Here is a 24,403-nt window from a genome sequence, read left to right as displayed (position 1 = left end):
ATATAGAGGACCGTTTGTACTGTATAGAAGAGATCGGCTTCGCGGAAGAGTTCGTGCGAGAGGCGAGCGAGACGCGATTCGACGAGCCTTTCGCAAATGTCGGAGCCGACGGCTATTTGCTTTATCGCAATTGGAAACGGCGATACGGAATTCCGAAATTTTCGTGGGAGGTGAATCACGTCGTGCATTGTTTTTTTAAGTTCGGTTGCCGATTTGAGAACGGAAATTATTTTGAGGAGGACGAGAGATATTGCGCGTATTGCGCGCGCAGCTCGAGTTTCGCGAGAAGCGTATCGACGCACGTGACGAAAACGGTGTATAGCGAGATGATGCCCGCTTGCGATCTCGTCGACGAGGTTTTCGACGTGTCGAATAATTGGTGCGCCGGCTGCGAGACGAGAGCTTTGTTCTATATCGAGAATTACGACGAGGAGGAGACGTGGTTTATTTGTAAAAAATCTTGGCGTTCGTTAGACGACGAGTGACGAATCGAGAATCGATGGAGGCGCGCGATCTTCTCGATAGCGCGCGGGACGTCGCCACGGGGAACGCGTATCGCGCGTGGGCGCGACGGTGCGACGAGTGTCTCGAGTCTCTGCGGGAGAGGTGTCGAGGCGAGCGTCGGGGGAGATCGACCGGAGCGATCAATTCTCTTATCGCTCGAATCGTTCGATTGACGGGCGCGAGAGACGATCTGCGTCGACGTTTCGAACGCGTGGGAGGCGGTGTAGAGGAACGCGAGGGATTCTCGTGGTCCGAGATCGAGACGGCTTTCTCTAGACGCGTTTTAACCGGCGCGGTTATTAATTTCGATTATATCGAACCTCGACGATTTCTCGAGGACGCTAGAGATACCGTGCTCGATCGAATACGCGATGTTATGAATGAATATAATGGTGTTAAGGTCAATACCGTGTTTATTGGCGAGTTCGTTTCGGACGACAAGATCGATGTTAAGACTATTGTCACGAAGAATTATCCGCTTCTACCTCTTTCCGACTTGCGAGAGTGGTACGAGAAGCGAGTGGTCGACGCTACTCTAGCCTCGTTGGAAGAATTTCAGGAGCGCGATAGCGGATGGGCGTTATCGCGAATATTCAATTTAACTGTGAACGTGAACAGATACAATCCTATGCACGCGGGATGTCACGTCAAATTACCGCGAGAGATCATGTTGAAGAAAGCGATAATAAACGTGCCATCTAATGACAATGCGTGTTTCGCATGGGCGGTGATCGCCGCTCTGTATCCAGCTGAAAAAAACGCGGGTCGGGAATCTTCGTACCCGCATTACACGACAGTGCTGAATCTGGAGGGTGTTAAGTTTCCTATGAGTTTGAGCAGAATTACTAGATTCGAGCATATTAACGACATATCTATCAATGTGTACACCGTTCGAGATAAAAAGGAGGGAAAAGGCGGTTGCCGCGTCGTTCCTCTGCGTCTCACTGACGATAAAAAGGACAGACACATTAATCTGCTGTATTTTGACGATACGACGCGACGAGATAACGCGACGCATTTCGCGTGGATCAAGAATCTGTCGCGACTCGTCGGCTCGCAACTGAGCGGTAGGCGAAATAAATCGCATATATACGATCGGTGAGTACGAATTAAAAGAATCGTCGCGCGATGTTGATAATGCGCGCGATTTAAAAATGTGCGTTATGTCGCAGATGCATGCACTATTTTCGAACGAGCGATAAGTTATCGGCTCACAGCGTGGACTGCGGAAGGATGAACGAGTGCGCTATAGTCCTTCCTACCAAAGACGACAAATGGTTAGAGTTTCGCAACTATAGTAGAAAGGAGCGACTTCCATTCATAGTGTACGCTGATCTCAAATGCGTACTGAAGAAGATAGAGGAGAGGAGAACGTCGAATACATCTATCGTTCAGCATCACGAAGTCTATAGCGCCGGATATTACGCGTGATGCGCGCTGGATGGCGTTAGTTCTACTTACAGAGCTTATCGCGGTGAAAATTGCGTATTGTGGTTCGTTAAAGAACTGCACGATCTAGCGCTTCGCGCGAAGACTATTCTCGATATCGATGCTCCTATGACGAATCTTACATCGGATGAATGGGAGAGATTCGTAAACGCGACGCGCTGCAGCATATGAGAGAAACCGTTCGAATTGGGAGACGCTCGCGTGCGCGATCACTGTCATCTGACCGGATGGTACAGAGGTCCGGCGCATTCGAATTGTAATTTAAATTATAAGGATACTTACGTAATTCCCGTATTCTTTCACAATTTATCGGGCTACGACGCGCATTTTATCATTAAGGGGGCATATACCTTTCTCGGACAAAAAAAATAGCATATTTCATGATTTTTTTTCGGCGAAAATATAAAAGCTACGAGCATCGGTTTTTTTCACAAATAAAAGTACACATTTTAGATTGCATTTTTTGATTTTTGTTTATTATTTGTATGGAAAGTACTTTCCCTACAGCCCCTCGCCCTAGGCCTTGCATGTCTTGTAGGGTTTTGCGGTACCGGCGGAATCTCCAAGCTGGTTTATCTGAAACAAAGAAATCAAAAAGGGTCTTAAAATTTATGATATTTTGTAGTCCCTATTGGATGGGATTTCTAAAATTTTGATTTTTAACAGAATGGCGGACTTTCAAACTTAAGATATCGATTTTTGGCCAAAATTTCCATTTTGTTTAAAGAAAAAAAAACAGAAATAAGTAGGATAGTATGGCCGGTTTTGGCTCAGTTTTGTGTGAGTGTGAGAGAGAGGGTATCGTTGGGGAGGAAGAGAGAGAGATTGCTTCGGAGCAGTTTGTTGGCGCCCGAGGGATGGAGAGCGGGCTGGGCGGGTAAGTAGGGTGAGAGGGGAAGCGCGGCCGGGGGGAAGCGGTGGGTACGAGTCGCCGAGAGCGCTCGAGAGATGGCGCTCGGGGGATGGCGGTTCCTCCCGATTCGTGACCTTGACGCGACTCGCGCTTCTAGCGCGCGATCCGCCGTCGCTATTCTTTAGGGGGGCGCGCCGCTTCTAGCGCGCGATCCGCCGTCGCGATTCTTTAGGGGGGCGCGCCGCTTCTAGCGCGCGATCCGCGAGCGGGCGGCGGGCGCCCGGCGTCGAGGGGGCGGGGGATCGTCGGTGGGCGGTCGAGCGGACGGAGGGGCGTCCCTCGTCGCTCTCCTCTTCTCGAGGCGCGCGTTAGCGCGAGCGCGCTTGTCGCTTTAGCGAGATGGCGAATCTTCGAAAGGTCGTGAAATAAAGAGATATCGTCGTTCTAGCGAAAGAGGAGAGGTGTTTTATTGTTTTTTTTTACAAATTTTTTAATATATTAATAATACGATGATACGAGTACGCGAGTGAGCGTATCACGATTCTCCGAAGAGCAGAGCCTGCAGTTCGCAATCGATTATATCGTTGCGGTCGAAGTTATCGCTCTCGCGTATCATCGCGGGAATAAGCGCCTCATCGCGAGCGCCTGCCGCGATGTCGAGGAAACGAATTAGCTTGTTGTCCACGCGCGCGGTTAAACCGCTTAAAGATGCGACGATGCGGTTGACGCAAAGTTCCAGATTTAATATATTTACGACGGTGTTCTTCGATACGGCTAGGCGAATTTTAGGCGTTTCGAGAGGAAGTATTCGGAGATTGTTGAGTTTGCCGAATCGTAGCGTCAATTGTCCGATGTGTATTGGCGTCGGGCGCGCCTCGTCGCGCTCGTCGGAGCGAAAGTGCGACAGGAGCGTGGGTCGTAGATCGAGCAGTTCCTTCCACGTATCCGGCGTTAGCGAGATCTCTTTGCCGTGACAATCTCCGAGGACGAATTCTACGAAAGAGGGTCGGCTGACGTTAACGCTAATTTCCAGATGTTTATATGCGGTTTTGGTCAATGGATAGCGTCTTCCTAAGATTCTGAGCGGTCGCGCGATCGAGACGTCCGCGTCGTGTCTTGGCGTTCGATCGCGATCTCGTCTAAAAAATAGATATGAGCGATGAGAGAAACGGTGTTAGCGAATTATTAGTTCGAATAAATGTTCGATAGTCTTACCCATTGTCCATTTTAGCTTTTTTAGCGTATTCCGCGCTATCTTCGCGGTCTCGTTCGGTTAGTCTCGATCGATCGTCGAATGAGTGTTGCTGCTGCGGTTGTCCCCCCATTGTCGCGTACATTGTCGCTCGTTTTTTCTCTTTTGTTCTTTTTCGCGCGTTAGCTTTGGTGTTCTCCGTCAATAATGAAGCGCTTAATGGATGGACGGTCTTTATATACTCGCGTAGAGATCGCTTTTTCCCCTTTCGCGCGTTTTCTCTTATATATTCTATTTTTAAAAAATAACGGTAGGGTCGCTCTAGTCGTTCTCATCGTCGATTCTCTCTTTCTCGATCGTGTCGCTGAGACGATAGACGCGACTAAGTAGATCGCGCAATTGCCTTAGCAGTCCATTCGTAGGACACTCGATGCCGAGCGCGTGTAGATCCAAAGGACCCGCCGAGGTTACGGTATTTGTAAATTCGTTGAAAGCGTAGAACTGACGTTTGGCGAAGAAATATAGATTACCATCGATGTATCGGAAGGCCGACGTTATCGCGGACGGAATTCCGGGAAATATATCTTTTAATGGAGCGTGTCTAGTGACTATCATGTGACACTCGTCGATTTCCGCGACTTTATCATCGTCGTATATAGCGTAGGTTCGTCCCGTGTGCGTATTTATCGCTGCGTTGATTTTAACGTTTCGGGGAAGTCCGATATCGTGGAGATATCTCGGCCAGCCCGATTTTAGTTTAAGACTGGGATATTCCGCGAGGTAGATCGAATTGTTCGCGAATAGCGCGAGATCGCCCGAGGGTCTTCGATACGCGGCGGATAGACGCGTGAAATTCGCTGGTAGAAACGTCGCGTAATCCGTGAGCGTCATGGGTCTACCGTAACGTTTCTCGGTCATGTCGACCGACCATATGTTGCGGCGATTAGCTATATATAATCGATGATTTATTATTAGCGCGGCGTCCACGCATCGCAATGCGCAGAGATCCGCGCGCGCTGGGTCGGTCGGCGCGACGCTCGTCGTCGCGGGCGCGGCGGTGGTCGCGGGAGTCGCCGTTGGATAGTTTCCGTCGTCGTGAGATCCGTACAGATTCTGTATAGCGAGAATATCTTCTATGCTCAGCTTAACTGGAAATTGATTTTCGATGTCGAGTATATACGGGAACATTATAGAGTCATTGCGCATACTATGCTGTAGACCCAATGCGTGGCCGATCTCGTGCGTTAGCGTTTGTAGCAGATGATGCGTGTCGGGAGGATTTTTGTTTAGATACACGTGCCACGGTTCGGAATCGTCGACGTGTATCTCCGATGTGAAGTCGGTTGTTCCAGAGGGAAAAAACGCGTGAGCTAGGGCTCCTCCCGGACCGTCGAAGGCTGCCGGGCAAATACCGACGTTTCGACGATTCGCGTAAGTGTGCGCGCCCGTTCGATACGATATTAATATATCGGGGTGTAACGGGTCGCGTGCGAAAGTTAGCGATGAGTTCGCCGCCCATAACGCGAATGCAGTTTCGGCCGTTCGCGAGATTTCTTCGCTAGCCATCTGAAAATTCCATGCGAGACGCGTCTTCGGCCATTTTCGCGCGATCGGGCTATACGCGCGATCGGGAATATCTGCGAGACCGCATCTCGGTTTACGCATAAGGTGAAGCGTAACGGCGTTTAACGCGCCGTTTCCCGATAATTGATAATATTCTTGAAACAGCGATAGTGCGCGACGCAGAGATGTCGCGTTATCGGACGACAGTGATTCTCCATCGTCTTTTAGAAAACCGTATACGCGCAGAAAACGAAGCGCCTCGATTCTTTCCGAGTCGAAGGGCGCAGCGACCGTCGTAGCGACGAGCATCGTCGCTAGAGTGAGAACCGTCCTCGTGTTAGTCATCGCGCAAAGCGGAGAAAACGCGGTAAACTGTTGAGAGACGCCGAGCGCGATTGATTCGCGCGTTCCGCGAGACGCCTATTTTTATCGGTGACGAATAATGTGGGTGGGTGGGGAGAGGGAGAGGGAAACGCGTTTCTTTCGACGTCGAGCATTTGGAATGCGCGTTATCTAGCGGACGCGCTCGAGTTCCTCTTTTGTTTTTTCTATTTTATTATTCGTTTGTCCTCTAAGAAGGACATTCGATGAGCGATTAAAGATATCCCTTCCAACGATGCGCGTTATCTAACGGATGTTTTCTGTTATTTCTATTTTATTATTCGTTTGTCCTCTAAGAAGGACATTCGATGAGCGATTAAAGATATCCCTTTCAACGATGCGCGTTATCTAACGGATGTTTTCTGTTATTTTTATTATTCGTTTGTCTTCTAAAAAGGACACTCGATGAGCGATTAGAGATATCTCCTTCCGGTAATGATAAATTAGAGATATCTCCTTCCGGTAACGATAAATTAGAGATACCCTTAGATACCTCCTAGATATTTTTTTCCGGCGATGATGATCTCATTGTTCGCAGAGTATTCGGAATGCGCATTATCTAACGGATGTTTTTTGTTATTTCTATTTTTATTATTCATTTGTCCTCTAAAAAGGACACTCGATGAGCGAGTAGAGATATCTCCTTTCCGGCAACGGAACGGTCGCGGAAGGAAGATGCGGCGCGATCGATAAATTGTACCGCAACATCCCGCGCGTCGATCTTTATAAAACGCGAGATCGTTTCGAGAAGCGTTAAAGTATTTTCGCTCGCGAGATAACGAAGCGCGAAACGACGGAACGTGAAGTAACGAGAATTAAAATCGGTCGTGAACTGTTCGATATGGAACGAATCGAACAGATAATTAACGCGGCCGATTATATTAATGTAAACGGGGACTTAATCGCGATAAAGTCCTATGTTCTGGGAGACCTCGCCACGGATTTGCGTGTGGAAGCGCAAGGTGTTATTGAAAATAGTCCGGATTCGTTTAGACTCGCCTTTCAGTTAAACGAAGACGTAGATATCGCACGTTTAATGTAAGTATACTTTTATTAATTTTTACTTTTATTAATTTTTACTTTTATTAATTTTTACTTTTATTAATTTTTACTTTTATTAATTTTTACTTTTATTAATTTTTACTTTTATTAATTTTTACTTTTACTAATTTTTACTTTTACTAATTTTTACTTTTACTAATTTTTACTTTTGTATTTTAGACAAGAAATAGAGAGCTGTGTAAAAACAGCGCGAGAATCGCTCTATGATTTAATAAATAGAACGAGAACTATGCTCGCACAAGCGCAAAGCGTTCATAGCGCATTGCGCGACGCTCGTCGACGCGGCGAGCGCGATCTCGCTGTTCCCGAAGTTAGGCGAGTCGTCGCATCACAGATCGATGAGGAGCCCGAATCGCGACCGATCGGCGAACTCGAATTACGATCAATGGAGGACGAGGCCGAACCGGCGACGGTCAACGAGGGTAAATCGCGAGCGAATGTACAATTAGCGAACTATGTGCCCGAATCGCAACCGTTCGACACGGAGTAATTTTACGCGTTAATAAAGCGCATTTGTAAGATATAATTTTTATGAATAAATGCTATACATTAAGCGAAACGTTGATTCTTTACGCTTTTCTTTTCTTCTTCCGTATCCTCTTGTTCTCGCGCTTCTCGTAATAACCATCTGTGTCCGCATTAAGTATATTTAAATAGTATATTTAAATAGTATATTTAAATAGATTTAAATAGATTTAAAATCTCTATAATTTAAAATCTCTATAATTAAGTTTATTATGCGATCGCGATAAAATAATATCTATGGACAGTTATAAATTAAAGTTTTGTGCGATCGCGATAAAGTAATATCTATGGACAGTTATAAATTAAGGTTTTGTTAGATTTAATTTTTGAGATTTGATATATAAAAATGTAGTTTAAATGTGGAATGAAATACTTATGAATAGATTTAAAATCTCTATAATTAAGTTTGTTACGCGACCGCGATAAAGGATGCGACCGCGATAAAGAAAAAACGCGGTTCGTTCGTGTAACGTATATTTTGCAACAATATAACATATTCATGATTAAACTTATAGATTATATAATTGACTCAATACATTATAATTATATATAAAATTTAAAATATATAATTAATTTGATACATTATATATAACTTAAATTTATATAATATAAAATCAATCGCTCATATTGCGCAAACGATCGCGTCGCTCAAACCACCAATCGTGCAATTTACACGCGTTTTCTAACGCGCAATTTTTCGCGTGATATCCGCAATGAAAGGCCCGCGAAGCGTTCAGAGTCTCCAGACGTTCGATGTCTTCGTAATCGGCGTCGATAGTCTCGACAGAAACGGCTATGTCGCGATCGTCGGCGACGTTTCCTAAGATCTCGATTAACCACTTCTTCTTCTCGTGACCTTTGACATAGATCTGCACCGTCGAATCAGGGCTAGATCCTCGACATATGGCATCTCGAACGAGTTTTTTCATCGACCCATAATTTGTGTGTCCATCGTTCCACTTTAGCTGATGATGATTCGATATCAACCAACACGCTCGCGATTTTTCCGCTCTCGTGAGCAAATCCCACGACATCGGCGAGCGAAAGATGTGATGCGTCAATTCTACACCATTTCTTAACACGGCTACTTCTTTCACGACGAATTTTTCGTTAACTACGAACCCTTGAAGATCGACAAAAATCGGTGTGTCCATCGTCGTTGTTAGCGATACTCGAAGTGTTTCTTTCTAGATTTTTCTAAGCGTTTTATTCTGTCTCCATATTTTTTCGAGTATCGTTGCGCTTACACGATTCTGCGCACGACGTTAGTGAACGGATTGTATTCTACCACTCGATCGTGAATAATAAGACAGTAAGCTGTGGTATTAGAGGGGATGTTTTCCTTGCAGTCGAACTCTATGCGAACGTCCACAGTGGCGCTTTTAATCGACTCGTTCTGTCGAGAACAGTCGATAACTACGAGTGGGCCGTGAATTAAAAATTTATCTAGATTTAAGAGCGTTTCGTCGTTTTCGCATCCGTAGTACGTTTTTCGAAATTTCGAATACATATCGTATAACACGGCGATTTTATGTTTATCGAAATCTAAATTCATGTCATCGTAAGGATAAAAATCGGAATTAAGATACAGTTTGACATTAGTTAGTTTACAATCGTCGAATAAAGAAGGCTCCTCAGACAGAACGTTCTTCTTTCCAGATTGTAGCACGAAGATAACGTATCGCGGTTTCTCGAGTTGTGTCGCCGCTTTGACGGCCCACGAGTGTTTGGTCGTGCTCTGTAGAAGCGGAAACTTGTAAAGATCCCATGAGCGGAAAGCGATGCTTAAGTATCGTCCACTATCTAACGTGCGCAATAATCTTAATTTATTAACATCATTCAATACTATATGAGGCATTCGCCATTGTATTTTTAACAAAATGACTTTAGGTTCTTGCGTTTCGCGCGATATAACGCAATTGTTATCGTTGCGCGCTCGTATTAAAATAAGCTCGTGTCGCGCATTGATCACAACGCGCTTGTAATCTTCGCAAAAACCTAATAGTACGTTAAGAGGTACGCAAAAATTAAAATCACCAATTGACGAATGAGTTGTCGCTAATAAGTCCCATCCAGCGTTTTTTAATATTTTGCTTCTCTCGACTGTCAGCGACGCGTAATTCTTAATCGTACTCGTTATTCCAACGTTTCTGTTTCGATCGATCTCTACGCCATCAAGCTCGTAGCGAATTTCCTCAAACATAAACACCGCGCAATTGTTTACTAATCTCGTTACCGATGCGATTTCCTCTTGCGCGCTCGATGCTTCCTTCGACTCGAGTCTGCCCTCAACGTAGAGAAAACTGTCGCAAGGTAACGTATACAAATCTTGCTGTTGTATAGGAATTCGTATCTCATCGCTATTTCCGAATGTAGTATTGGCGTAAGGGTTGTACGTGTGAGTTTCGATCTTGACGATGCGATCGTCGAAAAGATCGGCTCCCCACTGATACTTAGAATGTCGCACATTCCGCTTTTTACGAAAAAGCGGTTCTCGGCACGACAAAACCCAAAGAGCGCAGAAAAGTCTCGTTGGCGGCGGTTAGTCTTCCTCCCTTTTTTCTTCTCTTTTCCGCGTTTAGAGGTGACGCGACAGTGATAATAGGTGCGTTTCTCGCGTTCGATCCGTTCACTACGAGCATCGCGCGCTTCTCTACCGTTTTCGTCGCACGTGTAGACGAATCGTAATTTCTTCGCCGCGAAAATCGATCAATTTTCCGTTTTGGTCCACAACACGCACGTTTATATCGGTAATGGTCCGTGCGATGATCGGAAAGTAAATGATCTGCGTTGGAATCTCCGACACTTTATATCCGGGTGGAACGTTAGGCGCGAATTCGTGTATAGTATGCGCGGATTTGTCGTTATGATACGCTCCTGTTGTAACGTTGCACTCTATTCGAATAAGGTTAATGGCCATAATATTTATTGGTTTATCGGATGCATACCATTTATTCGGTTGTAATACACGAGACGAGAAACCCAGGAGTGAACCGATATTATCGGGTTTTGTGAAATTTACTCGATATGCGCATTTAATTTCGCTTCTCATAGTGTTATCGTTACCGCGAAGCGTTATAGAATTTTCACTTTTATCGCCATTCTCATTGTCTTCGAAATAATCGTCATCAACATCGTATATGTAATCGTCATCGTTCGTTTCCGGTTTTTCATTTTCGCGTTCTCGTTCCTCCTCTCTCGCTCGTCGTTTATGACGAATCGCCGCTCTTAGATACGCGTTTATAGCGCTTAATTCGTAAGATCCTATTGGAATCGCGATAATCTCGTCATTATTATCAAAGTAAAATTTATTATTCGTGGAATTTATATTCGGTATCGTATTATAAGTTTCAAAATTGGTTAAACCTAATTCGTAATCGTCGTCGTTTAAATCGAGAGGCGGAAAATAACTCGCCGCGAGAATACTGCTTCGTCCGGAAAGAGTGAGAGTCAGCGACATGATTGGCGAGAGCGATCAAACTGCGTTCGATTGACGAATAACGGTTAATATTATAGTCGACGCTTCCTCCAATCGACTTCTCGGAGAAATTGAAGACTCAATTGTCCGCAAATATTTTGATCGCGCGTCTGCTCGGAGTGACGATTGTATCGAATGTTCGCGTCGCGCCCGAGATAACGCGCGAGTTCGCGCGGAGGACGAAGATCGCCGAAACCGTCGTAGTAAATTGCGTCGTCCCCCTTTTTCGCGTACGCCACCCAATGAGTACCCGGTCCGGATGCGTCGTCTAAATTCACAATGCCGCTCTCATCGCGGCGCGCTTGCGACGGAAGCGCGTTGCGCATAAACACACCTCTAAAATGAGGTACGCGCGAGAGTATCGCCGCGCGATTTAATTGTTCGTTCGTCGTTGCTCCGACGGATGGGAGGATCTCTAGCGTCTGTTTACGCGAAGTTTTTTTTAGCTCTTCTTCTCGTTGAGGACACGCCACTCCCACGTTTGTACGGCGCGAGATATAAACCGCGACCTTCCATCGCGCGATCATGGCGCTGCAACTCTTCCAGTTGTCGTCGCGCTGCTTTGCGATCGTTCACCGCTTTCGCGATTCCCGCCGCTTCCCCGGCCAAAGAACCGAGAGCTCCCAATAAAGGTAGCAGGGGTAAAAAGCCGCCGCGTTTCGCTATCGGAAGCGTTCTTTTTCTCGTAGCGATTATTCTCCTTTTGTTCTTTTTTCTCTTGATTTTCGTTGTACCCATTCCAAGTTTTGTCTTCGATTTCATAGCCATCCATACAGCCGCCGCGGCGGCTTTCTCGCCGAGAGTCGAATCTTTAGCCGCGACGCGTTCGCGCGCTCTTTTGGCGAGCGCGTGGTCAGCGACGTGTCGATCAGCGAGCTCGCCGCTCCGCGAGTACGCGATATCGTGCTCGCGGCAGGCTGCATCCAGAGGATTGACACCTCGATCGCCTCGCGCGAGTCGTTTCGCAAGACGAGTACCCGGCCCGCAAAATTGATATCCAGGTATATGTAGTTCAAAAGGGAGCGCGTTTATCGCTCTATTCAACAAGCCAGCGCCATGACTCACACCGTACTGCTGTTTCGCGAATTGCATTCGCCGCAATCTTTAACAAGCGGCGCCGGACCGTCGATGTGTGTTCGTTGCCAAGGGCGATTATAATGCTCTAGACATCGACGGTAGCGCCGCACCTCCGGATCCACTTTTATATATTCAGGCAGTTTCTCCCACAATCGTTCTACATAGCGACCGAAATGCTTTAGTAAAATTATTTTCGGAATATACCGCAATTGATCGGTGGTGAAATCGAGAATATCGTCGCCATCTATTAGTAAGATAAACATCTCGATTCACCGCGCGCAATTCGCTACTGCGCGATTGATGGCAATCTATTCGTATATAAATAAAAAGGTCTCGCCCTGCCTCGCGCGAGTGTACCGCGCACGCGCGCAGCAAGAGGAATGCGCTTCGTGCGGCAACCGATCGCGATAAAGGTGACGAACCTCGATAATAAAACGCGACCATCGAAAGAAGTAGACACGGTCGTCTATTACCGAGCGCTATTCGCTGCGTCATTTGCGGGCCTTCTAGTTGTGGCAAAACAAACGCATTAATAAGTTTGTTGGAGAGTCCGCATGGCGTACGCTTCGAGAACGTTTATGTTTACTCGAAGTCGTTGCAGCAGCCTAAATATCAATATTTAGAAAATTTATTAATACCGATGGAAGATATAGGTTATTTCACATTTTCTAATAACTTTGACGTTATTTCACCCAGCGAAGCTCTCCCGAATTCGATATTCGTGTTCGACGATGTAGCGTGCGACAAACAAAATACTATCAGGGAATATTTCGCTATGGGTCGACACTCGAACGTCGATTGCTTCTATCTGTGCCAAACGTATGCTAAAATACCGAAACATTTGATTCGAGATAACGCTAATCTGTTAATTCTCTTTAAACAGGATGGTACTAATTTACGTCACGCATACAACGATCACGTGAACACGGATATGTCGTACGAGAATTTTCACGCGCTATGTCGCGCGTGTTGGCGGTATAAATATGGTTTCTTAGTGATCGACAAAGATAGCGTGCTCCGCGCTGGTAGATACAGACGAGGATTTAACGACTTCATTGTACCGTAGAGCGATCAGTTGTCGCGAATACGTCGAACGCGTTGATCTCTCTCTCGCGAGTTAGAAGAAGTTGCAATGGCCTCGACAGATATCGGTGAACGCGAAAAGACAGCAAAAGAGATAGCTAAAACGCGCGCATCGATTCGTAAAAAACACAGAGCATTGAAGACCGGAAAAATGGAAAGCGAGATCGCGATAGAGAGTCGTTTCAAACCAATCGTCGAACCGCTGCGGCGCATCGCTAATCGCGCCGAGCGAGACGAGACAGAGCGAAACGAAATTAAGCGCGAAACGATAAAACAAGACGTGATCGACGTTTCACCTTCGACGAGCGTCGAGGAAAAATGGAAGGACGAAGCACTAACCCCCGTTTGGAAAAAACCTAAAGCGAAACAAATACGCGCTCGACGACGATTGAACGCCGTTTCTACTCCATTAAACGAATCTTCCGTCGAAAGAAATCCATTCGCGCGAAACGAAACCGAAGAATATGAAACGTTCAAATCCAAGAGTCTCGAATCGCCCTCGATGCTCGAAATACCCGTTAGACAAATTCCGCGAATTTCTCAAGATTGCGAAATATCGCACGGTCGACTAGGACCGTTAGGGCGAAAATATATGGGGACTCTTCTCGGCGGAGAAGCGCCGAACGAGATTGATCACGTTTACGGAGTTTACATCGGCGAGAAAAGTGCGATGCTCGGCGATAAGCGATTTGACGTAGACGCAAATGATTCCATATTTATAGATGAGATTAAATATGTCGGTACTCCCGGTTTGTACGAATTAATTTTTATGAAAATTCCTAATAGTCTCATATATACAGAAAAAGATAAATTAACATACAGAAGTATATTGTTAACAACGAACGCTCATAGACGTTATCATGACGCTAAAAAATCTGTCTTAGGAAATAAAGGATATAAATACAAATTTATTATCGCTCCGCTTATTCACAACAGCGGCGCGAAAAAAACAGGCGCGGGTCGCGTATCGTCGACTATGCGTGTCACGAACAATAAAATCGATTACGTCCATTGAGACGATCCAAACGAATTAGTGGATCGTCTGCGATTGTTAGACGCTTCGCGTCGAGCCGGCAACAACGCTCATGAAAACGAGATTCTATCGATAATCGAGGAGCTTCGCGAAACAGGAGCGATCGTATAAATCGAACTGTCGCGTGAATGACCGTCGCAGTCGTACGCGGAATTCGCGATGTCCGTGAGCAAATTTGGCTCGCCTTTAAAAAATCGAGGCTACGACGCGAGAACCGGAAGACTACGTCCGGCTATCGAGTCTCTGCGAAATTACGTGCGCGATAACGCGCTGTGTTTAAGCTCTTCCATCGAGTACGACGCGAGAGAGCGTAAGATAAAACGCTTAGCTCAACCTGAGGAGGACGCCGATGCGACAAGCAAAAGCTACGTCGAGGGAATCACATTGCAATTGAGAAAAGACGCGAACGAGGCGGGGCAAGGCGTCATTCTACTATTCACGAGACTCGCTCAGCTCGATAGCGCTTTAGGTAAACGAATAGACGTCGCGGAGAGTTTCGTTTCCGAGATAAAAACGCGCGATGACATTCTAAGTAAACGAATAGACGCTGTGGAAAATTCCATTTCGAGAATAGAAACGAGCACTAACGCTCTAGATAAACGAATCGATGTTTTAGATAAACGAATCAAAGGTTTAAGCGATCAAATCGAAGTCGCGAAAAAAACTATATCGCTCAACGCGACGGAGTTCTCGACGAGAAACGCGAACGATTGTAAAGTAATGTTCAATCAAGGTAAAACAATACGGGAACTAAATCAAAAATCGCATATCGCGGCGAGTTCCGCGGTGAAATCCGAGACGAAGATACGAGAATTGGAAAATTCAACGTCACGATTGAAGAGAGACGCGGACGAGCTATCGGGAAGAGTGAGAGAACTGGCAAAGATTAGCGGGAGCGGCGAACCGCTCGAAAGAGAGATTAGCGGGAGCGGCGAACCGCTCGAAAGAGAGATTAGCGGGAGCGGCGATCCGCTCGAAAGAGAGATTAGCGGGAGCAGCGAACCGCTTGAAAAAGAGATTCAATTCAACGTTATTCTCGAGAGAAAGAAAAAAGAATTATGAGCGTTAAAAAACGAAAACTAGTCGAGGAATTGCACGCGCCCGCGAGAAGAAACTTCTCGCGTCGTCGCGTTGCGGTGCGCGGGTACGACGACCTATGGCAAGCGGATGTGGTCGAGATGCGTCCTTACGCGAGACTCAACAAAGGCCACAACTACATACTCACCGTTATCGACGTATTAAGCAAATACGCATGGGCTGTATCGCTTAAGAGCAAAAGCGCAAACGAGGTTACTCGAGCGTTATCTAAAATAATACGAGACTCTAAGAGGTGTCCGAAAAATCTACAGACCGATAAAGGAAAAGAATTTTACAATGCCGATATGCGAAATTTCGCGAAGAAGCACGAAATAAATCATTATTCGACATATTCGGTGATGAAAGCGTCGATAGTCGAACGATTCAATCGTACGCTCAAAAATTCTATGTGGAAGTACTTCACGCTAAACGGAACGTACAAGTGGATCGACGAGTTACCACGACTCGTCGAGGAATATAACACGCGAAAACATCGCACTATAAATATGAGACCTGTCGACGTAACTCCAAAAATTGCCAATAAACTTTTAAATACTGTATACAGCAATATAAAAATCGCGGCTCCGGCGAAATTCAAAGTAGCCGATCCGGTACGCATCAGTAAATTTAAGACGATTTTCGAGAAAGGCTTCACACCCAACTGGACTACAGAGATTTTTCGAATAACTAAGATACAACGGACTAATCCCGTAACGTATCTGTTAAAGGATTCGCGCGGCGAGCCGATCGCTGGAGGATTCTACAAGCACGAATTGCTGCGCGTTAGCGATCCCAACGTGTATCTCGTAGAAAAGGTGCTGCGTCGAAAGGGTGACAAGATTTACGTGAAATGGTTAGGAATGGACGAATCGCACAATTCTTGAATAAATAAAACAGCTGTATTATGATAAAAATGTATTTTTATTAAATAAAACTGCATATTATACATATTATACATAAAATACAATTAATGACATTTTAATTATTTTTTATTAGTTTAATTTCTGATACAATATTAAATCTCGTGTTACCAAAAACAAAAAAATCTTAGAAAAAATTGTAGACATGTTAAAACTAAAATAATCGTATAATTATAAAACAAAGAAAATCTTAGAAAAAATTGTAGATATGTTAAAACTAAAATAATCGTATAATTATAAAACAAAGAAAAAAATAATAACACAATACAATTAAAATTAAGACTTGTGAAAATCGATTAACCGTTTAATTGATTAAAAACGAATTTACAGGTTAAAATCGGTTAATAAATAATCGATTAGAGTGATTACCATTATTAATCTTTAAATCGTATAATTATAAAACAATTGTAATTTTGTACGAGTTCTCTCTTGCGCTCCACATAAATTCTTTCTCGCGCCGCTACGCGGCCGCCACATCCTGCGTTCTCTCTTTTGCGCTTTATGCGGACTCTTTTTTATATTTTATATACATTCTTCATCGCATTGTTAAGTGAACGTCGTATCTCGCGGTAGCTTTATTCTCGCGGTAGCTTTATTCTCGCGTTGCTCTATATATAACACTTTCAAGAATATAATAAAGAGTCATGGAAATCATCGATCTGTCTAATTCGCGGCTAATCTCGACTCGATTTATGGCAAATTCTCGCGTTCTGTCTCGTTTGCATGTAGCATGATATATGTTCTATGCCAATGAGGGAGAACGCGAATTTGCCAAATCGAGTCGAGATTAGCCGAGACTTAGACAGAATGGTGGTTTCCACGACTTTTACATCGCAAAAACACACAAAAAGTTCGTTTTTTGGCATTATATACGAATTTTTTTCGCGTTCTATACGAGTTCTCTCTCGCACCGCTACGCGGCCGCCGTATCCTGCGTTCTCTCTTTCAAACTTTATACGTACTCTTTCTCGCGCTCTGTATACATTCTTTATTACGTCACTATGATAACACTAAAACTCGCATTAACATCTTTTTCACATTATTCTATATAAAACACTTCCGAGAGCATAATAGAAAGATCGTGAAAATGTACGATCAGTCCTATTTATAATAGATTTTAACAATATCTATTATATATAAGACTGATCGAACATTTCTACGATTTTTTATTAAAATCTATTATAAATAAGACCGATTCATTTTTATTATTTTATTAAAATCTATTACAATAAATTATATTCAAATTATATTATTCGCGCAAAACGCGTGTTCTTCGAAACGATTCGTAGAACGTCCACCGATGTTTTAAATCTCGAAATTTCAAATCAAAGAATACAAACCTGTGATGTAATATATTTTGATATGAAATTAGAAATACATCTCTTCACGATAATTCATAAAATATTAATCAACGGTTCACGAATATTTCGAGTCTTGAAATTTCAAATTAAAGAACATAAGCCTGTGATATAAAACTTGTATACTTTGATATGAAATTTAAAAACACGTCTCTTCGATATCATTTTTTCTTTTGAGTTAAAAATATGTATTTTTCAGTTAGAAGTTTTTCTCGAACTATTATTTTCGACGCAACCGTGAATTATATCGAAAATACAATGATAATATATTATTTATAAAATATGTTTATACTAACAATAAACTACTAACTAAAGTTTAAATGTTTTAAGAAACGTATAGTATTTTTTCGCTCCCTACAGCGGTATTTTATAATGTCCCCACGGTAACGTATCCGTAGTTCCCGATATCGTGTATCGTTTGTCATCGTGCGGACTGAGCGCGATCTTCAATTCCGATACTGTATACATCTCGTGTAACTCGGATCTTATACAAAACTGCTCGCGCTTCATCTCGATCCCCTGTCGAAGACAGCGCGCGTAATCGTCAAACGTTATCGTTCTCGCGACAACGCCGCTCTTAACACCCTTGATTCTTTTTGTATCGCTTTTACCGGCGACTCGCAGCGCGTACATCTTCGCTCTGAGTCCGATAAATTCGGTCATAACCGCGCCAGCGTTCTCATCCTTCATCGCACCGGGTATTTTTTTATTAGCGAGAGGCATTCCATACGCATTGTCCGTTGCGTAATCGCTCGTATCGAATTTGTCGATATCGCGCTTCATATTCTCGTATATATCCTCGCACTCGACGCGATAAATGAGACTATCCGTATCGGTGTACATTATTTTACACTTATCTCGATACAATGGTAGCATGTACTCGTAGTGAAATTCGTATAAACGAATCTTAGATATGTCGAGAATACACATACCTACATAAATCGGTTTATTGAACTTAACCTCGAGTTTACGCAATTCTACAGCTACGAGATCCTCCGCGAAAACGCTTCTACTGTGAAAATTCGGCTTCGCGATCATCGCCTCCGCGCCGTATCGCCCGTCCCATCGAGTCACGAGTCGAACATTCGAATGATTGCGCACGTTCTCCATAGTTTTGCCAAACACGGCATTATTCATTAATTTGTATAGATTTTTCTCAAACTCGTTTTTCGCGTTAATTCGTAATCGTGTATTCAGTTCGATGTATTCGCGCAGCCATGAAGATTGCGCGAATCGCAATATTCTGTGTATTTTCGTAATGCGTAATCCGTGTCGAACGCATTGCTGCAAATTGCGATAATATATTACGTAATGGTTCTTATCGTACAGTGTGGCGAGAAGCTTCTCGTCTCGTTTTCCGGGCGGCTTATCGCGCGTCGGGCAGAATGGCAAGTCAGCGTGAGAATCGTGAAGGTCGGACGGATATGCAAGATCGACCTCTAGAATATAACCGATAGGCGAGTCCGATGTCACGGACATTAAGTCAACGCTCGTAACGTTATCGACCCATCGAAAATTTTCGTAAGGCAACGATTGACACATCGCCCATCCATACAAATTATTTATATCGAAGTACATGAGATACGACAATGGTTCCGAAGAATCGTATGACTGTAAATATTTGTTATTAGCGCGCGCGTATCTGTTGGAACATTGACTTAGCCCGCCGCGTATTCCGCGTTCCACGAACATCACCATATCGATGTCGGTTAACAATTCGAATCGCACACCCGTATACTTTAACATAGCGTCCCATGTGTATCCCGGTAACGTGTAATAATACGCGGGATCTAAATTATAACTTTTCATACACGCGTCACGAAAATTTTCGAAAACATCGGCCAATAGAAGAACGTCGGTCTTCAAATACAAATCGCTATAATCGCCTAACGTTTCGACGCAAAATCGCTCCCAGACTCTTATCGCGCGCGCGTAATCGCTTTCAGATATCGCGTCACCGGTTAGCGAACTGTAAAAAGCCTCGCGCGGCGGTAGACGAGTCTCTAACAATTTATCTACATCGTCGACATACTCGTACGGAAATACACCCTTTCGCGCGAGAAGCTCGAAATCGGCGTCGCTAAGATCGGAAAATTCCGAACGCGCGATCCTCAACTCGCTTTTGTCTAGATACGACGCCAATTTCTCGAGACTCGCGCTTAGAAATTTGAAAGAATCCACGAAACGCAATTTCAAGCGTTTTCCGAACCATCCCTCGTCCCACGCATCTTCGACGTTCTTCGTGAAAGAGATATACGTTTCTTTCGTTATCGGCAATATTTCCACGCTACCGGGAAAAGCGTTAGCTACATCTTTAATGATAAAATGCGCATCGTAACCCGATAAATTGTGAAAAAATACGGGAATTACGTAAGTATCCTTATAATTTAAATTACAATTCGAATGCGCCGGACCTCTGTACCGTCCAGTCAGATGACAGTGATCGCGCACGCGAGCGTCTCCCAATTCGAACGGTTTCTCTCATATGCTGCAGCGCGTCGCGTTTACGAATCTCTCCCATTCATCCGATGTAAGATTCGTCATAGGAGCATCGATATCGAGAATAGTCTTCGCGCGAAGCGCTAGATCGTGCAGTTCTTTAACGAACCACAATACGCAATTTTCACCGCGATAAGCTCTGTAAGTAGAACTAACGCCATCCAGCGCGCATCACGCGTAATATCCGGCGCTATAGACTTCGTGATGCTGAACGATAGATGTATTCGACGTTCTCCTCTCCTCTATCTTCTTCAGTACGCATTTGAGATCAGCGTACACTATGAATGGAAGTCGCTCCTTTCTACTATAGTTGCGAAACTCTAACCATTTGTCGTCTTTGGTAGGAAGGACTATAGCGCACTCGTTCATCCTTCCGCAGTCCACGCTGTGAGCCGATAACTTATCGCTCGTTCGAAAATAGTGCATGCATCTGCGACATAACGCACATTTTTAAATCGCGCGCATTATCAACATCGCGCGACGATTCTTTTAATTCGTACTCACCGATCGTATATATGCGATTTATTTCGCCTACCGCTCAGTTGCGAGCCGACGAGTCGCGACAGATTCTTGATCCACGCGAAATGCGTCGCGTTATCTCGTCGCGTCGTATCGTCAAAATACAGCAGATTAATGTGTCTGTCCTTTTTATCGTCAGTGAGACGCAGAGGAACGACGCGGCAACCGCCTTTTCCCTCCTTTTTATCTCGAACGGTGTACACATTGATAGATATGTCGTTAATATGCTCGAATCTAGTAATTCTGCTCAAACTCATAGGAAACTTAACACCCTCCAGATTCAGCACTGTCGTGTAATGCGGGTACGAAGATTCCCGACCCGCGTTTTTTTCAGCTGGATACAGAGCGGCGATCACCGCCCATGCGAAACACGCATTGTCATTAGATGGCACGTTTATTATCGCTTTCTTCAACATGATCTCTCGCGGTAATTTGACGTGACATCCCGCGTGCATAGGATTGTATCTGTTCACGTTCACAGTTAAATTGAATATTCGCGATAACGCCCATCCGCTATCGCGCTCCTGAAATTCTTCCAACGAGGCTAGAGTAGCGTCGACCACTCGCTTCTCGTACCACTCTCGCAAGTCGGAAAGAGATAGAAGCGGATAAATCTTCGTGACAATAGTCTTAACACCGATCTTGTCGCCCGAAATGAACTCGCCGATAAACGCGGTATTGACCTTAACACTGTTATATTCATCCATAACATCGCGTATTCGATCGAGCACGGTATCTCTAGCGTCCTCGAGAAATCGTCGAGGTTCGATATAATCGAAATTAATAACCGCGCCGGTTAAAACGCGTCTAGAGAAAGCCGTCTCGATCTCGGACCACGAGAATCCCTCGCGTTCCTCTACACCGCCTCCCACGCGTTCGAAACGTCGACGCAGATCGTCTCTCGCGCCCGTCAATCGAACGATTCGAGCGATAAGAGAATTGATCGCTCCGGTCGATCTCCCCCGACGCTCGCCTCGACACCTCTCCCGCAGAGACTCGAGACACTCGTCGCACCGTCGCGCCCACGCGCGATACGCGTTCCCCGTCGCGACGTCCCGCGCGCTATCGAGAAGATCGCGCGCCTCCATCGTTTCTCGATTCGTCACTCGTCGTCTAACGAACGCCAAGATTTTTTACAAATAAACCACGTCTCCTCCTCGTCGTAATTCTCAATGTAGAACAAAGCTCTCGTCTCGCAGCCGGCGCACCAATTATTCGACACGTCGAAAACCTCGTCGACGAGATCGCAAGCGGGCACCATCTCGCTATACACCGTTTTCGTCACGTGCGTCGATACGCTTTTCGCGAAACTCGAGCTACGCGCGCAATACGCGCAATATCTCTCGTTCTCCTCGAAATACTCCCCGTTCTCAAATCGGCAACCGAACTTAAAGAAACAATGCACGACGTGATTCACCTCCCACGAAAATTTCGGAATTCCGTATCGCTGTTTCCAATTGCGATAGAGCAAATAGCCTTCGGCTCCGACATTCGCGAAAGGTTCGTCGAATCGCGTCTCGCTCGCCTCTCGCACGAACTCTTCCGCGAAGCCGATCTCTTCTATACAGTACAAACGATCCTCTATATAACGTTCGCGTAGTTCTTTCTTCAAACAATTCGGTATCTCCAAATTCCATATATCCTCGATACTTCCGATTCGAACATTCACCGCTCTTCCGGCTAATCTCGTTAAAGCGCTCGGCGCGCGCTTCATCGCGCCGCAAAATATTCTGGAACGTACTAATACCTCGAGACCATCGCGGCGTCCTTTTATAACGGGAAAATAGCGAGGATGCGCCCCCGATTAACCGAACCGGATATTCGCTCTCGGACGCGTCTCGTCACCGGACGCGCGACGTCGCCGGAAAATGGAAAAAAACTCGCCCCCCGAAACGCGACAAGCGCGCTCGCGCTAACGCGCGCCTCGAGAAGAGGAGAGCGACGAGGGACGCCCCTCCGTCCGCTCGACCGCCCACCGACGATTCCCCGCCCCTCGACGCCGGGCGCCCGCCGCCCGCTCGCGGATCGCGCGCTAGAAGCGGCGCGCCCCCCTAAAGAATCGCGACGGCGGATCGCGCGCTAGAAGCGGCGCGCCCCCCTAAAGAATCGCGACGGCGGATCGCGCGCTAGAAGCGCGAGTCGCGTCAAGGTCGCGAATCGGGAGGAACCGCCACCCCCCGAGCGCCATCTCTCGAGCGCTCTCGGCGACTCGTACCCACCGCTTCCCCCTGGCCGCGCTTCCCCTCTCACCCTACTTACCCCCTCATGCACCCGCCCAGCCCGCTCTCCATCCCTCGGGCGCCTACAAACTGCTCCGAAACTATCTCTCTCTCTTCCTCCCCAACGATACCCTCTCTCTCACACTCACACAAAACTGAGCCAAAACCGGCCATACTATCCTACTGAAATTATTAAAAAATTGCAAAAAGCATCCGATAGGGACTACAAAATTTTATATACTTGCTGTAGGTCTAAACCGCTATTAAATCGGTTGAGCCGTTTTCGAGTTTCGGCCGGTACCGATTTTGAAAACATGGTTTCGAGAAAAAAGCTTTTAAAGTTTTACAACAGGTTTACACTACAATAAAACTGATTTTTTTCAACTTACATGAAATCATCTATTCCAGGCCCATAAAGTGAATCCTCCTTAGCCAAATTTTCGTCCTCCAATTGACTTTTGGCAAGTCGGCGATGAATTCTGGCCTCCCGAGTCGCGTGTTGCGCGCGAATGTCTGCTTGGCTGAATCGGCGAGTGTCACTTGAAGCTGTGAATTGCGCTGCATTTCGTCCAGTTTTTATCTCCATTGTGTTCATTATTTTTAATAAAGATGTGGCTTCTTCGTTGAATAGACAAACTGCTATATATGTTGCTGTTTCAACGATGCGAGCACTGCTGTTCGTAATTTTTGGGGCTATTCTCCAAATTAAATTATTATAACTTTCGTTAGTATTTTGGGTAAACCCGCCGAGACAACGTTTTAGCAACGTTTCATTAGACAGATCTTTATAGATAGGGTGAATCGCATTCAAAACCTCTTCAGATAAGGTTTTGAAACTTTGCTCGTACCTGTTTAAAGTGCCGTTAGCTTTTGCCTGCTGCCACTCACACCACGATTTGAAGCCTTCGGGACAAAGTTGGTGTTGCGGATCTTTTGTTGTCGAACTGTAATGATGGAATGTAGCCCAGATGGCGTCTCGCATTTTTTCCACCGAATCATAATTTCGACGAATTGCAAGACCGTAATATACGCTGAGCTTGTCAATCATCTTCGCAGTTAACTTGTTTTGGCCACCAATACCTTTATTTTCTTTTTTACATTTTCAGAGTCGCGCGCCCATTCGTTTTTGCACGTGTCCAATGCATTCCTTTTTATTTATAATCACATTATCTCCATACGGTTTAGAATCAATGATACCTTTATAGGTTTTTGAATCGCCATCGCCAATGTAGTCCGTATATTTAACTCCATACAGGTTTTCGGATCTCTGAAACATCTCTTTGATGGCGTCCACTTCCATTTTGCCAGATGAACCGTAATGATTCATGTGGCAGACTTGTTCGTGTTCAATTTTCCACTCATTGTACTCTTCAGTATCTTGTTTTTTGCCCCAAACTTCGCATGCTTTACAATAAGCGGACTTGATGTTAACATCCAGAACTTTTTCTGAATGAATACCGATTAGAGAGCAAACGCCGAACGCAGAAGTAAATCCGCGCTTTTGCCATGTCCCGACCCCAGAAACCGCCAGCTCTGTAACAATATCCACTTCTTGTTCCAAACTCGTCCTCAGCTGTTCTTCTTTTACCGCGTCTCTCATAAGTAATTCAG

General features: G+C 45.2%; 2 protein-coding genes and 1 pseudogene across 2 annotated transcripts; 1 reads left to right on the top strand and 2 right to left on the bottom strand.

Moving 5' to 3' along the window:
* The first annotated feature begins 499 nt into the window (after nucleotides 1–499).
* On the top strand, nucleotides 500–1,606 carry LOC138943937 (uncharacterized). The gene has a single exon (XM_070315103.1). The coding sequence runs from the start codon at nucleotides 500–502 to the stop codon at nucleotides 1,604–1,606; it is 1,107 nt and encodes a 368-aa protein (XP_070171204.1).
* Nucleotides 1,607–20,554: 18,948 nt separating this feature from the next.
* Nucleotides 20,555–21,661, bottom strand: LOC138943273 (uncharacterized). Its single transcript, XM_070314349.1, has one exon. The coding sequence runs from the start codon at nucleotides 21,659–21,661 to the stop codon at nucleotides 20,555–20,557; it is 1,107 nt and encodes a 368-aa protein (XP_070170450.1).
* A 1,516-nt stretch (nucleotides 21,662–23,177) lies between these two features.
* Nucleotides 23,178–24,151, bottom strand: LOC138938799 (uncharacterized; annotated as a pseudogene).
* Nucleotides 24,152–24,403: the final 252 nt, after the last annotated feature.

Source organism: Polyergus mexicanus, unplaced genomic scaffold, assembly GCF_030449975.1.
Source record: "Polyergus mexicanus isolate NDT 795.1 unplaced genomic scaffold, iyPolMexi1.0 SCAF_1, whole genome shotgun sequence".
Classification (NCBI taxonomy): domain Eukaryota; kingdom Metazoa; phylum Arthropoda; class Insecta; order Hymenoptera; family Formicidae; genus Polyergus; species Polyergus mexicanus.
Note: the sequence above shows the minus strand (reverse complement) of the source record. Positions and strands in the feature narration are given on the sequence as shown.

What these genes read in the sequence shown, in the direction of transcription:
- LOC138943273 (XM_070314349.1), bottom strand. Translation starts at nt 21,661, where the DNA reads ATGGAGGCGCGCGATCTTCTCGATAGCGCGCGGGACGTCGCGACGGGG.
- LOC138943937 (XM_070315103.1), top strand. Translation starts at nt 500, where the DNA reads ATGGAGGCGCGCGATCTTCTCGATAGCGCGCGGGACGTCGCCACGGGG.